We start from the raw sequence: 13443 nt of genomic DNA, 5'->3' as shown, positions 1-13443 counted from the left end.
AATCACTATTTTCAAAACCTATTTTGCACATGTTTTTTCTATGCATTTCATCTGCAGTATGTCCAAATTACAAGGGGATCACAATATCACATTCAGATCACCACAACTGCTGGAAATATTGAAAGAACAAAAAAACACAATAGCAGAGTGATACTGTCTGTATCAAAAAATTCAAAAATCAAAAAAGGGGGAAAAAGTCTCAACTAGTGTGGCAACTAAGAGGTTCATTGACATTCAAATATAATTGCACGCACAACAAGTCATCATAAACTAAAAACCCTCGTTAAAAAAACAAAAAAAATTTTTGGGAAAATTTTATTGTGCTAATTCAAAAATAAAACCTGTGCATAACTGTCCTTTCAAATTGCATGTAAAACACTCATATCTAGTGTCCAGAGCCACAGCGTTACTTATCTTTATCTTTATGGCCTGGGACACAGCCTGTTCCTACGTGTAGATTCCGACGGTCCCGTTTCGCAATCCTTCCTCAGGGAACCATACCATGGAACATTGAAGCAATGGTGACACCCTCCGTCGCTATACCCGCAGGCAGCTGACCTCCCCAGAGGATCCAAGCAGCGGCTCTCTCACTGCCTCTCAGCACTCCAACGGTGGTAGTAGTAGTAGTAGTAGTAGTAGTAGTATTGAAGTAGTGTATACCTGAGTACATTAGGGTTATGGTGGGTTTTGGAAGGCTCTCCATACAAGGGGTTAACAGTGAGATGTGTATCTGGGACCTTTTATGTGAAGTCTACTGCATTGCCCCCTAGGGTGCCCCACTGCTCTGCTAGGATGTCTGTGTGGCCAGTCTACTAAGAATGCTGGCTCCTCCTACATCTCAATGGCTTGATTTTGTATGTTTTTCACTTGGACTTTTTTTTTTCGAAAATGGGCCAAAAAAGATAAAAGTACAGAGCACAAAAACATCTAGCAAGTGGCCATTTTTGATGTATTGCTGTTTCAAAAATCGCTATATTCATTATTCGGATTCTGGACGTTTTGAGCAAAACGTCCAAGGTCGGACTTAGATGTCATATCGAAAATGCCCCTCTAAATGACATTTCATTACTTTTATATTATTTCAGATGGAAAATGATGCAAAATGAAACAAGTGCTGTTTTCTCTGTCATTTTACAGTAGCTGGTTGATGCCTTTATCTTTTTGAATGCTGCATGAGTTCCTACTACTACTACTACTATTTAGCATTTCTATAGCGCTACAAGGCGTACGCAGCGCTGCACAAACATAGAAGAAAGACAGTCCCTGCTCAAAGAGCTATGTAATAAAAGTGAGCCAAGTATAGGACAATCAAGCCATTGTGACATCACTGATGAGGTTGGCTCTTATTGGTGGACTGAGGCATTATGACATCACAATATTAGCTCTGGTTACAAGAGACTACTACTACTACTTATCACTTCTATAGCGCTACAAGGCATACGCAGCGCTGCACAAACATAGAAGAAAGACAGTCCCTGCTCAAAGAGCTATGTAATAAAAGTGAGCCAAGTATAGGACAATCAAGCCATTGTGACATCACTGATGAGGTTGGCTCTTATTGGTGGACTGAGGCATTATGACATCACAATATTAGCTCTGGTTACAAGAGACTACTACTACTACTATTTAGCATTTCTATAGCGCTACAAGGCGTATGCAGCACTGCACAAACATAGAAGAAAGACAGTCCCTGCTCAAAGAGCTTACAATCTAATAGACAAAAAATAAAGTAAGCAAATCAATTAATGTGTACAGGAAGGAGGAGAGGAGGGTAGGTGGAGGCGAGTGGTTACAAGTGGTTACGAGTCAAAAGCAATGTTAAAGAGGTGGGCTTTCAGTCTAGATTTAAAGGTGGCCAAGGATGGGGCAAGACGTAGGGGCTCAGGAAGTTTATTCCAGGCGTAGGGTGCAGCGAGACAGAAGGCGCGAAGTCTGGAGTTGGCAGTAGTGGAGAAGGGAACAGATAAGAAGGATTTATCCATGGAGCGGAGTGCACGGGAAGGGGTGTAGGGAAGGACGAGTGTGGAGAGATACTGGGGAGCAGCAGAGTGAGTACATTTATAGGTTAGTAGAAGAAGTTTGAACAGGATGCGAAAACGGATAGGGAGCCAGTGAAGGGTCTTGAGGAGAGGGGTAGTATGAGTAAAGCGACCCTGGCGGAAGACGAGACGGGCAGCAGAGTTTTGAACCGACTAGAGAGGGGAGAGGTGACTAAGTGGGAGGCCAGCAAGAAGCAGATTGCAGTAGTCTAAACGAGAGGTGACAAGGGTGTGGATGAGGGTTTTGGTAGAGTGCTCGGAAAGAAAGGGGCGGATTTTACGGTTGTTGTAAAGAAAGAAACGACAGGTCTTGGCAATCTGCTGGATATGAGCAGAGAAGGAGAGAGAAGAGTCAAAGATGACCCCAAGGTTTCGAGCTGAGGAGACAGGGAGAATGAGGGAGCCATCAACAGAAATAGAAAACGGGGGGAGCGGGGAGGTGGGTTTGGGGGGGGAAATGAGAAGCTCGGTTTTGGTCATATTTAATTTCAGGTGGCGTTGAGACATCCAGACAGCAATGTCAGACATGCACGCTGAAACTTTGGTTTGGATGCAAGGGGAGATATCAGGGGTAGAAAGGTAGATTTGGGAGTCATCAGCATAGAGATGGTAGGAAAAGCCATGGGATGAGATTAATGAACCAAGGGAAGAAGTGTAGATAGAAAAGAGGAGGGGACCAAGAACAGAACCCTGAGGTACGCCGACAGGCAGAGGGATAGAAGTAGAAGAGGATCCACCAGAGTGAACACTAAAGGTGCGGAGGGAGAGGTAGGAAGAGAACCAGGAAAGGACAGAGCCCTGGAATCCAAGTGAGGAGAGGGTGTCGAGAGGTATGCTGTGATCGACAGTGTCAAAAGCAGCGGAAAGATCAAGAAGAATGAGGATGGAATATTGACTTCTGGATTTAGCCAGTAATAGGTCATTGGAGTTCCCTGCCCAGGTACCTGACAATTAATATATTTTCTGTTGCACCACTCTGTTAAGTTCAGCACTGCCCAGAAAATAAACATCTGATTCTGCTTCTCTTGTAGGTCATGTGCATTTTGCTCATGACTCACTCCAGGACATGCCAAAACCATGCAGGAGTCTGAAAATCATAGACGTCTTGTTAGACGTGGAGAAGATGGGTGGGGTGGGTGGGTTGGAGGAAAGTGGTGATTGTTTACAGTCACAGTGAGAATTGAAAGTAAGTGGAAAACTGGAGAACTGCAGGGCGAATGTAATCCTAGAATCTCTTAATATCCCACATTTTGCAAGTGGCTTTCTCCCAATTGTGTGCATACACAGAAGCAGATTTCCAAACTGCAGGGAGCAGAAATCATGCCTACAAGAAACAGAAGCTATGATACCAATGGGACTGCTTGCTTAATTGTGAATCAGTGAATTCTGTTGCATCTTTATCGCTTGTTTGTGAGGAGGACACGGGGGGGGGGGGGGGGGGGGGACAAACAGAAGTGGCATGATGGTATAGTGAAGTTTGTAGTTCTTAACAGGGTGTTGTGTGTCTCTGGAGTAGTTTAGGAAAGTCACCAGATGCACTTAATATCCTGGCACTGAAATAACAGGTTCACACTAAAAACCGAATAGGTAAAATTGTTAAATCGATGTTGCTTGTTGAAATGCAAATACCAAAACACTTTCTAGCTATAACTCTGAAGCTATTTTTATTAGCAAGTCTTTTTTAATCTGTTCCTACCTTGAGCCCTATATTCTCTTATGAGTAATAAACTTCTCAAGTAAGGAAATCTATATTAAAAAAAAATGACCAGACTCTGGAAACGCTTTTCAATTTTTCAAATTTGCATTTTTTTGCCTGCGACATAAACACTAATGGCTTTGATTTACGGCAAGTTTCTTTCCCACAGGAGAAAAAAACCTTTGGTAAATGTGGCCTGACATGGTCCATCAGTCCAGGGTGTAGGTGTGCCTACATTACACCTGGTGACTCAGGGACCTGACTGATACCAGCTGACCACAGGAATGTCTCCAATCCCTCCAGACCTCTGGGTTTGCAGAATGGCCACACCCTGGCCTGTCACTCACTACCCAAACACTATTCAACACTTGCATTCTTTTTTCTCTTGATTTTTGTCCTACTTTTCAACTGTTCCTTATTTCTGACATGCCATGTTTTAAACCCTAATGTCATTTGGGAAGTATTTCTCTGTGTCTAGTAAATACTTCTATGGTCATTTTTCTGTCTCTCAACTAACCCATGGCCAAGATTGTAGAAGATCTAGCTAGATTCTGACCCCTTCAAATGCCATTTATTTTGAATATAGTGTGCATCTTCCCCTTCCAAATGCATGTGAATTCATTCATCTTGGGAAGAGGGAAGATCTCAATTATCTTTTTTTGTTGTTGTTGTTGTTATTGTTGTTGTTATTTTTACTTTGCAGAAGGTCCTAATTAGATTGTAAGCCCTGACGAGCAGGGACTGTCTCTTCATGTTCAAGTGTACAGCGCTGTGTACGTCTAGTAATGCTACAGAAATGATAAGTAGTAGCAGTATATAACTATAGTATCATTTATTACTGTTGCATTATGAACCTATGGAACAGCATTGGACAACAATAATCCTAGAACAGACAGAGAAGTAGTGTGCAAAGGAATGGCATTTCCAAAAACACGAGGCAGTACGCCTTGTAGACTACACTACTCCTCTGTCTGTATTTACATCTGTATTGTTCCTGTTCCTCCACCGGAGGTTTATTCCTACAAAATAATCCTAGCCACAAGAATGGGCTGTCATTTGCAATGGAATGTTGTTTGTCAGTAACAGTGCACACTCCTCTTAATGAGTGCACACTATCCCCCTGATTCGATAAATAGCTCCCAAAGATAGGTGTGCAGTTATGGAATAGCATCAGTTATGTGTGTAACTTAATTTGCTAATTAGTTTTAAATTGGCACGCATAATTGGCAATCAGTATCAATAATTGGCAATAATTTGTAGTTGCATGCATAACTGACTTACACTCCTAAGTGTCTAATTTCTATGGCACTCAACTCCAAAGGGGGCGTGAACCTGGGAGAGGTATGGGTGGCCACCATGTTGCAGAATACTATCATTTACAAACCTAGGTCTAGATTCTATATATGACGTCTAAAAAGCAGCGCCAATCAAAAACACGCTTGGGTGTATTCTGTAAACTGCGCCTAAAATTGGGTGAGGTTTACAGAATATGCCTAAGTCCATCCATGTGACTAGACTTTAGGTACAACAAATTACACCAATGAAGACCTGATGTAGATGCCCACGCCTAACTTTAGGTGGGAGTGAGTTATTCTATATCACTGCAGATAAATATTAGAAATGCTCATGGCCCGCCCATGCTCCTCCCATAGCCTCACCCCCTTTTGGGATCCGCGCAGTACGCAGACTACATTATAGAATACGCTTAGCGATTTGTGCATGTAAATTCTAATTAGTGCCTTAGTATCGATAATTGCTTGCTAACATCCAATTCTCGGCACCGATTGGCTTGTTAACCAATTGAGTTGCGTGCGCAAATTCAGAATATGCCCTGATTTGCATGAACAACTCAAGTCGAACTATATAGAATCTGGGGGCTAACAGCAAAAGTTAAGGATAAAAACGCGGATGCGTGCTAGTATTTTATAACAGCAGTTCCACACAGAACTGCCATTGCAGAATTCACGCTCAACATGCATTTGTACGGCGCCTAATTTTTGGCACCATTTCTTGAATTTACCCGTGTGTGTAGAGGGCACACTTCCCTTAAAAAGTGCACACTTGGCTAGATTCTGTATATGGTGTCTAAAATGTAAGCGCCTTGGAATAACATGCCTAACGTTATTCTGTAAACCGTGTCTACAGTAAGAGATGATTTATAGAATAGTGCATAGGCTGGGGAAACATGCATCAGGGAAGGGAAATGGGACTTGATATACTGCCTTTCTGAGGTTTTTGCAACTACATTCAAAGTGGTTTACATATATTCAGGTACTTATTTTGTACCTGGGCAATGGAGGGTTAAGTGACTTGCCCAGAGACACAAGGAGCTGCAGTGGGAATTGAACTCAGTTCCCTAGGATCAAAGTCCATTGTTCTAACAACTAGGCTACTCCTCCACTAACCACTAGGCTCTCCACAGAGTGGATGAACACAGATATATTTACTCTATACTAAAATCTTATGGAAGTTCCTCTACGTATAACTGCATATGAAACATGTTTTTGTTTTATTTAATGTAAGCTTCTTATATATAAATGTACATGAATCATGTGCTTGGAGATTTTATGATTTAATTTGATTTACTTCTTTGCTGCTTTTCATTTATACATTACTGTTTATGTGTTCGATAAACTGCATACATATTTGTCCTCACAAATTTTATAATTATACTTTTTGTATATTTATGTCACAAATTTTTTTATGTATTTATGTCACGATTATTTTATAATTTTTTCTTTTAAATAATTCTTTAGACTCCTGAGGCAGGCCTGTGTCCGAAACACAATACTGTGTCGAGTCTACAATAACGTTTATTCTTTTTATACCACCATAGTTTCGACGTCCTGAAGTCATTGGTCCACTTCCCACTTTGTTTTTCGGGAAAACGTGCATACATTTAGGTGTCGGAAGATGGCCGGCCTTCTCGTTCGAAAATAAGCAGCCATATAAACCAAATGCATGCACAAATGCACAACTCTATCATTTACATGTCACCATCTTTGGTAGATAAGCATACAGGATTCCCCACTTAGTTCCCTCTAGCCAGGGCTTAATTTGTAGACAAAAAAAAAAAAGCAGAACTGTGGAGCCTTGGGAGGGAGCAGGCAGGCTGGAGTCAGGAGCAACAGAAGTTGGGCTGGATTAGCTTGTCCATATTCAGTCCTGGGGGGGGGGGGGCGGCACAAATGGGCTGGGTTTTCAGGCTATCCCTGATGAATATGCATGAGAGAGATTTGCATGCCTACTACATCCATTGTATGCAGATCTCTCTCATGCATATTCATTAGGGATATCCTGAAAACTTGAGGAGCCCTCCCCCCCCCCCCCCCCCCCCCCCCCCCCCAAGGATTGAACTTGAACAAACCTAGTCTAGATTAAGGACCAAAGTGGGTGTTCTCTTCTCTGCTCCAGGCTTCCCCCCTCCCCTCTTCCTGCAGGTTACCTGGAAGGAAGATGCTGGAGTAGAGCCTTAAAAAGGTAAAAAAAAAAAAAAAAAAAGGGGGGTTAACACAGGACAAAAATCATGCCAGTTGTTTTTGGCATCTGAAAGGCTGGTGGTAATCAATCTGACGTAAAGAATCCCTGCTGCGCCAGAATCTGAAAAGATGTGACGGCCATTCCCACAGAAATTAAACCCTGCCTCTAGCACCCTCCCATATCTAACCCAAAGAAATAATAATGAAAATAGAGTAGGTCAGTTCTTCATATTTTGTAAAGTTTTCATCTAGAATTTGCCCTCTGGCTGTGCAGTCCTTTTGCTCATTACACTTTTTTGCTGATGGGTTTTCTTCATACTGTTTGTCTTCACACTGAACTAGAGAACAATTTCAATCCTGAGCCTTAGTCTAAAAGGACTTTCCCCATTTTTTTTGTCTGTGTAGAAAAAAACACTTTTGTGGAAATCATTCCCCTGTTGACTGTGGCACTGCGGCTGTCATTATATGGTCCACACAGGAACATCAGAGACCTGCAGGCTGTGTGTTTTGAGAGTATTGAAGTGTGACTGAATGTTGGCATACTGAAAAGCAAAAAACGAACAATACTGAGGAAACCAGATAGCTCTCCATCCAGGGGTAGAAGAGGAACCAGTTCTGGTTTTACCCCTATTGCATGCAGGGAGATGTAGTCCTATCCTTCTTAGGGATTTCAATAGGGAAGCACTATAATGCCATAATACAGCCACATTGAGCCTGCAAATAGGTGGGAAAATGCGGGATACAAATGCAACAAATAAATAAATCAAACTGCAATGCAATGCAATGCAGTTAAACCTTGATGGACTCAGCTTGCCTTCCTAGAGAAACCACCCATTTTTGTGAGGTGTTTGGTTTTAACCCTTTAGTGTCCAGTGTTCCCGTAATAAGCCATAAGGGAACAGATTGATGGGAACATTGGACACTAAAGGGTTTAAACCTGCAATCTCCCATCAAAGCTTTGTTGATTTTAACCATGCTTTCAACAATTTAAAAAAATGTTCTTAAGCCTTCTATGTGCCTAGATTAGATGGTAAACACTATGGAGCAGCATCGTGATATATGTATATTTGTACTAGGATTGTGTGGGAATTCTTTTGTTTCTTTTGATTTTATCACTCAGTGATTTCTATGGTGTTTTAGTGCATCCTAAAAGAAAATAGTGCACCCTAAAGAGAACAAAAATCACCAAAACAAAAATGCATTTTCCTAATTTCCACAATGCTGCCTATGTCTAGCAGTGACATATTACTGATAAGCAGTGCTAATAGTGATGGAGCATTTATTATATGAACACTTTTCAGATGTTTTATATCGAGAACACTTGTGAGAATTTGCAGTCATAAATAATTCACCCCATTAAACACACTGATTTTATGTAAGTGCATTTTACTGTTGCTTGATTTGCTGGTAAAATGGAACAAACCAGAGGGAAGAAGCAACACAAAATAAGCAACAAGAAGAATGAAGTGTAGTGGGCCCCAAAGAAACAAGAAAGACAGCAGAGTCTCAAACTGGAGAAAGCAAGTTTTATTGAAGGACCCAACAGTGCCCGTGTTTTAGAATACGACAGCTTCCTTGAATGAGCTGATATGAAGTCATTCAATGAGAAAAATTGGATAGTATTCTCACGTGAACTTATCTTCTGTTGAACTTTTATCATTGGATGATTTCATATTGCAACCCCTGACACAGGCATTTACCGTATTTTTCGGACTATAAGACGCACTGGACCATAAGACGCACCTAGGTTTTAGAGGAGGGAAATATGAAAAAAAAATTTTTTTCCTTTTTCCCTCCTCTAAAACCTAGGTGCTCCGGTGCGTCTTGTCCGAGTTCGGGATCGCCCTCCCCTACTCACGTCACGCGATGTTCCCTGGTGGTCTAGTGACGTCGGGGCAGGAAAGAGCCCCCTCTTTCCTGCCCAGCACGCTGCTCTCCGTCCTCCTGACTATAAGACGCACCCCCCCATTTTCCTCCCAAATTTGGGGGGAAAAAAGTGCGTCTTATAGTCCGAAAAATACGGTAGTCGTGTCCTTTAATAAATCTTGCTTCCTTCAGTTTGAGGTTCTACTGTCTTTCTTGTTCAATCTGGGTCCACTACACTCCATTCTTTTTGTGACTTGCTGGTGAACAAAATTCCCTTGTGTTTCTGTTCTGAAATTCCAAAATACCTGAAACTAAGTGATCCTTCTAGTAAGCTGTATTAAGCAGCTAGTGTGGATTTTACCCGACAGTAGCCAGCAGTGTGGACCTTCACTAATGGCTACCATGTGTTAAAATCAGCCAGCATGATTAAAACATATGTATATATCAGTTGCTTAACGTGGGTAGGGGCAGGTTGTGGGCATGACAGAGGAAGGACAGAGGAGTGGCCGGCTGTGATAGTCATTTTGTAGGCTAGCTGACATGACTGCTGATAGTATCACTACGCTTAACCCCATCTCAGTAGGTGGCATTGAGCAGCCATATTACTGGAAGCCTAATAGCATAAACATAGCCTATAAGGGGCATCTCCCAATTCCCCCCCTCCCAATGATGGCCCAGCCCCACCTCTACAAAGCCTCCCCTTGATGACTCTCCAAATCAAGCATCTGCCGCACACACCATGATTCTCCTCACATCAAGTGTTCCTCCTGCATCAAGAACCCTGAAAATGTAGTAACTCCTCCCCACAGGTAAGCACCTCCCCATTACTCCCAACAGATCTCCCTTAGTGCTATACCCTGACCCTCCCTAGTAGCCTAGAGGCAGGGAGCAGGAGTGGTCTTCCTCTATTCTCATCCTGCCTGGTATCAGGTTTCAAAATGTTCATTCTGACCCCTAGTGGAAGTCTTATCGTACCACCACAAGGGGATCAGCTGTCCATATAAGAAATGATTGCCAGACCATATAACTTATAAGTGTCTATAAGTATCTGCTCTATGTGCTAAATGCATGGGAGATGCTGGGTCTGTCTCCCTGCATTTACTGTACAGGCTTTGCTCTTACCTGGCAGTTGAGGCTTGATAAGTCCAAAAATTTACCACACTTTGCTAAAAAGGTCCCTAAGCTGCTAGTTAGAAGTCAGAACTCAAGGTCTGAAAGGAACTTTGTCTGTCCTTGCTAAAATTAACAAATTCTGTTGTTCTATTGTTGGCTTTTCTTTGCCACTCCAGGCGGAATTAAAGCGACCTTTCAGAATAAAGATAAGGTTTGGATTACACACCTACATCATTCCTTTGAAGAGAGACAGTTTCGACATGGTGGATGGTAATTGATCCATTCTGAAGATTTCCATTTACAGATGCATGCTGAAATGAAATAAATGCATTATTTTTCTTATTTGATTTTTGATGTGTATTATTTTAGAAAGACACTTTTATGCTACTTATAAAGCTAAATCCTTTTGCTTTCAGCATTGCTCTACAATTGTTATCTGACCTGCTTATTTACTGCTGGCTACAGATCTGACCCTATTCCTCTACCCTCCCTGTCTCTCCATGTCCATTCTGATTGCCTGGCCTGATTGCAATACTTTATTAAATGCTTCTTGTGATTATTGTACTGTAATTTACCTAACCGATCTTTTCCCCTTTATATTGTTTGGTTTTGTCCTAGCCTGCTTATCTTCTTTTTTTACCCTTTTAGTATTTTGTAAACTGCTTAGCAGTCTTATGTTGATTGGCAGTATATCCAATAAATTGACCTATGGGACATAATAGAATCCAGAGAGATTCCAGTGAGTATTCAGAATATGCAAAATTAGCCCTGAATATTCAATACCAGGGGCGTAGCCAGACTTCGGCAGGAGGGGGGGTCCAGAGCCCAGGTGAGAGGGCACATTTTAGCCCCCCCCCGATGCCGCCAACCCCCCTGCCATTGCCGACCCCCTCTGCCATTGCTGACCCCTCCCCGCCGCCGCCACCAACTTTGCCCCCCTGCTGATGACCCTCTCGACCCCCTTCCCACTGCCAACCCTCCCCCGCCGCCGCCGTCATCACCTACTTTTGCTGGCGAGGGACTCCAACCCCTACCAGCCAAGTCCTCTTGCTTCCCACGCAACGGTTCGTTCTGTTTCTGACGTCGGGAAGCAAGAGGACCTCGGCTGGCGGGGGTTGGGGTTCCCCGCCAACAAAGGTAGCCCACGGTGATGGCGGGGGAGGGTTGGCGGCGGGAGGGGGGTCGAGAAGGTCGGCGGCAGGGGGGGTCGGCGGCGCCAGGGGGGGCTAAAATCTATGGGGCCCCACGTAGCTTTGCCCCTGTAGCAGACTATCTCTGGGCTCTACCATTCAATATTCAAGTTTAATTCAGCACGGGCTAGCCGCCAGTTCTCATGGAAGTCATGCTCCGCCCCCCTTCAACCCCCAGAACATCAAGAACCCCCACCTTCTGATCCTCCTCCCATCCCTCAGAACATTAAGAATTTCTTCCAGGATCCCCCTGAGGCCTACCTGCCTTATCTCTGGTGGTCTAGCGGGGAACAGGTAGGAGAGGTGCCTCCTTCGAAATGGAGTGAAGAAAGGAGGGGGGTTCTTGACATTCTGGAGGGTTGGGAGGGAGGGGGGACTGGCACACTTCAGGCTGGTATCCAGAAGTTATGCGTTGCCAGCTTTTAATCAGTACTGGCAGCCACATAGCTAAGTGGGCATAGTTAGGACTGTTTTGGGTGCAGTTCTGTTTGCCCTCTTAGCTATGTACTGAATATTGCTGGATCCTCTCTGACTCCGTCCCCTTAAGTCCCTGTGCATTTCAATGCCAAAAAGACCTGTAAGTGCTGATATTCAGCAGCATTTCCCTGTTAAGTCATGAGTATTAACGGCCAGTCCACTGAGTGAAAATAATAATAATTTGTACTCTTTTAGTACAATAATTTGATGTTTAGCTATATGTTTCAAATTAAATGAGTTTTACAGCACCATTGTTTAAGAAAATAGTTCTCTTAAGTGGGATTGGTTTAGCTTATTTCAGGGGCGTTGCTATGGGTGGGCCTGGGTGGGCGGGCCAACCCAATTTTGGCCCAGGCCCGCCCACCCAAGCGCACGCAAGTCGCACACTGCAGCAGCAGCCTAGTGTAGCCGAGCATACAGCACAGACGGCACCCGCTCGCGCTCTGGCTCAGCTGCTGATCTCTCCAGGAGGTTCCTTCCGGCTTCCAGCCCGATTGGCCCGCCCACCACGCCACCCAAGCTTAGCGCACACGTCGCACAATACATAGAGACTGCACTGCAGCAGCGAAGCAGCAGCCTGGCCCTGCCTGCCGTAAGCATACCTACTAGTACTACATGTCGGGGGGGGCAGCACCCGCTCAGGGCAGGCTCAGTTGACGATCTTCCACTCCAGGCGCGCCACGGTCGTAGGCTCGCTCGTAGCTGTTCCATTCTACGTGGACGCGACGTGACTGTGCGCGGCGGCGGGGTTTCCCCTCAGCAGCCTCGCTTTCGACTCGCTCCTCCTCGGCCTCGGCTCCGTCGTCGGTTTGGGTTCGCTCGGGCATAGCTGCTGCATGTGCACGCACGGCACGCAGGGGAGGGGGGTTGACTATTAGTGCGAACCTCAGCCTGGCCCTGCCCCTGCCCTGACCCCTCCTGAAACGTGGGAATTTGGGAAAGGGAAAGAAGAAGAAGGTTCTAGTTGGAATTCAATCGAGAATCATTCCAGTTCCAGTGCAGTAGCAGGTAATAAATAAATTCTTGTAAATGCTTTTTTTTGTGACATCCAAGTGTGTGTGTGTGTGGGGGGGGGTGGGGGGTGGTGGGAAGAAGTGTGTGCCCACCCACCTTGGGCTCAGGCCCACCCAAATTAGCAAGTCTGGCTACTCCACTGGCTTATTTGATAACATTTTACATCCACTGCTCTTAGAGGAAGAACAAAGTGGGTTACAATCATATCCTTATAAGACAAAGGAATAATGAAACCAAATTTACAATTTAAAAAAAAGAAAGGAAGGTAGAGTCAAAGAGTAAATATTAAGAAAGTAATAACGGAAACAGGTTAATCTGAGCTTTCTAGATTCTTATTTACTTATAGAAAGCTAAAATAACTCAATCAAGCTTTGATTCTTTTAACAGATCTGATCTTGGGATCATCGTCACCACAAGAACAGAGTAGATGGTCCGAAGTAGATATGGATCTGTTGGATATGGGAGCTACACCTCAGCTCAGTGAAGGGCTCATACTTTGAAGAGAAATGTCTCCTGTAAGCTTGAGTCCCCATCACAGATCATTTTTCATGGGGGTTTCTGCAGTAAAA

General features: G+C 43.9%; 1 protein-coding gene across 6 annotated transcripts in view; it reads right to left on the bottom strand.

Moving 5' to 3' along the window:
* BCAS1 (breast carcinoma amplified sequence 1) overlaps window positions 1–13443 on the bottom strand; it is a 114894-nt gene that overhangs the window by 80401 nt on the left and 21050 nt on the right. For all 6 annotated transcript variants that reach the window (XM_030213136.1, XM_030213139.1, XM_030213137.1 and 3 more), the window contains exon 3: window positions 10420–10504. In XM_030213136.1, the coding sequence (XP_030068996.1) occupies window positions 10420–10504 (85 nt within the window). The remainder of the gene's footprint in view (window positions 1–10419; window positions 10505–13443) is intronic.

The sequence above is a fragment of the Microcaecilia unicolor genome, chromosome 8, assembly GCF_901765095.1.
Source record: "Microcaecilia unicolor chromosome 8, aMicUni1.1, whole genome shotgun sequence".
Classification (NCBI taxonomy): domain Eukaryota; kingdom Metazoa; phylum Chordata; class Amphibia; order Gymnophiona; family Siphonopidae; genus Microcaecilia; species Microcaecilia unicolor.
Note: the sequence above shows the minus strand (reverse complement) of the source record. Positions and strands in the feature narration are given on the sequence as shown.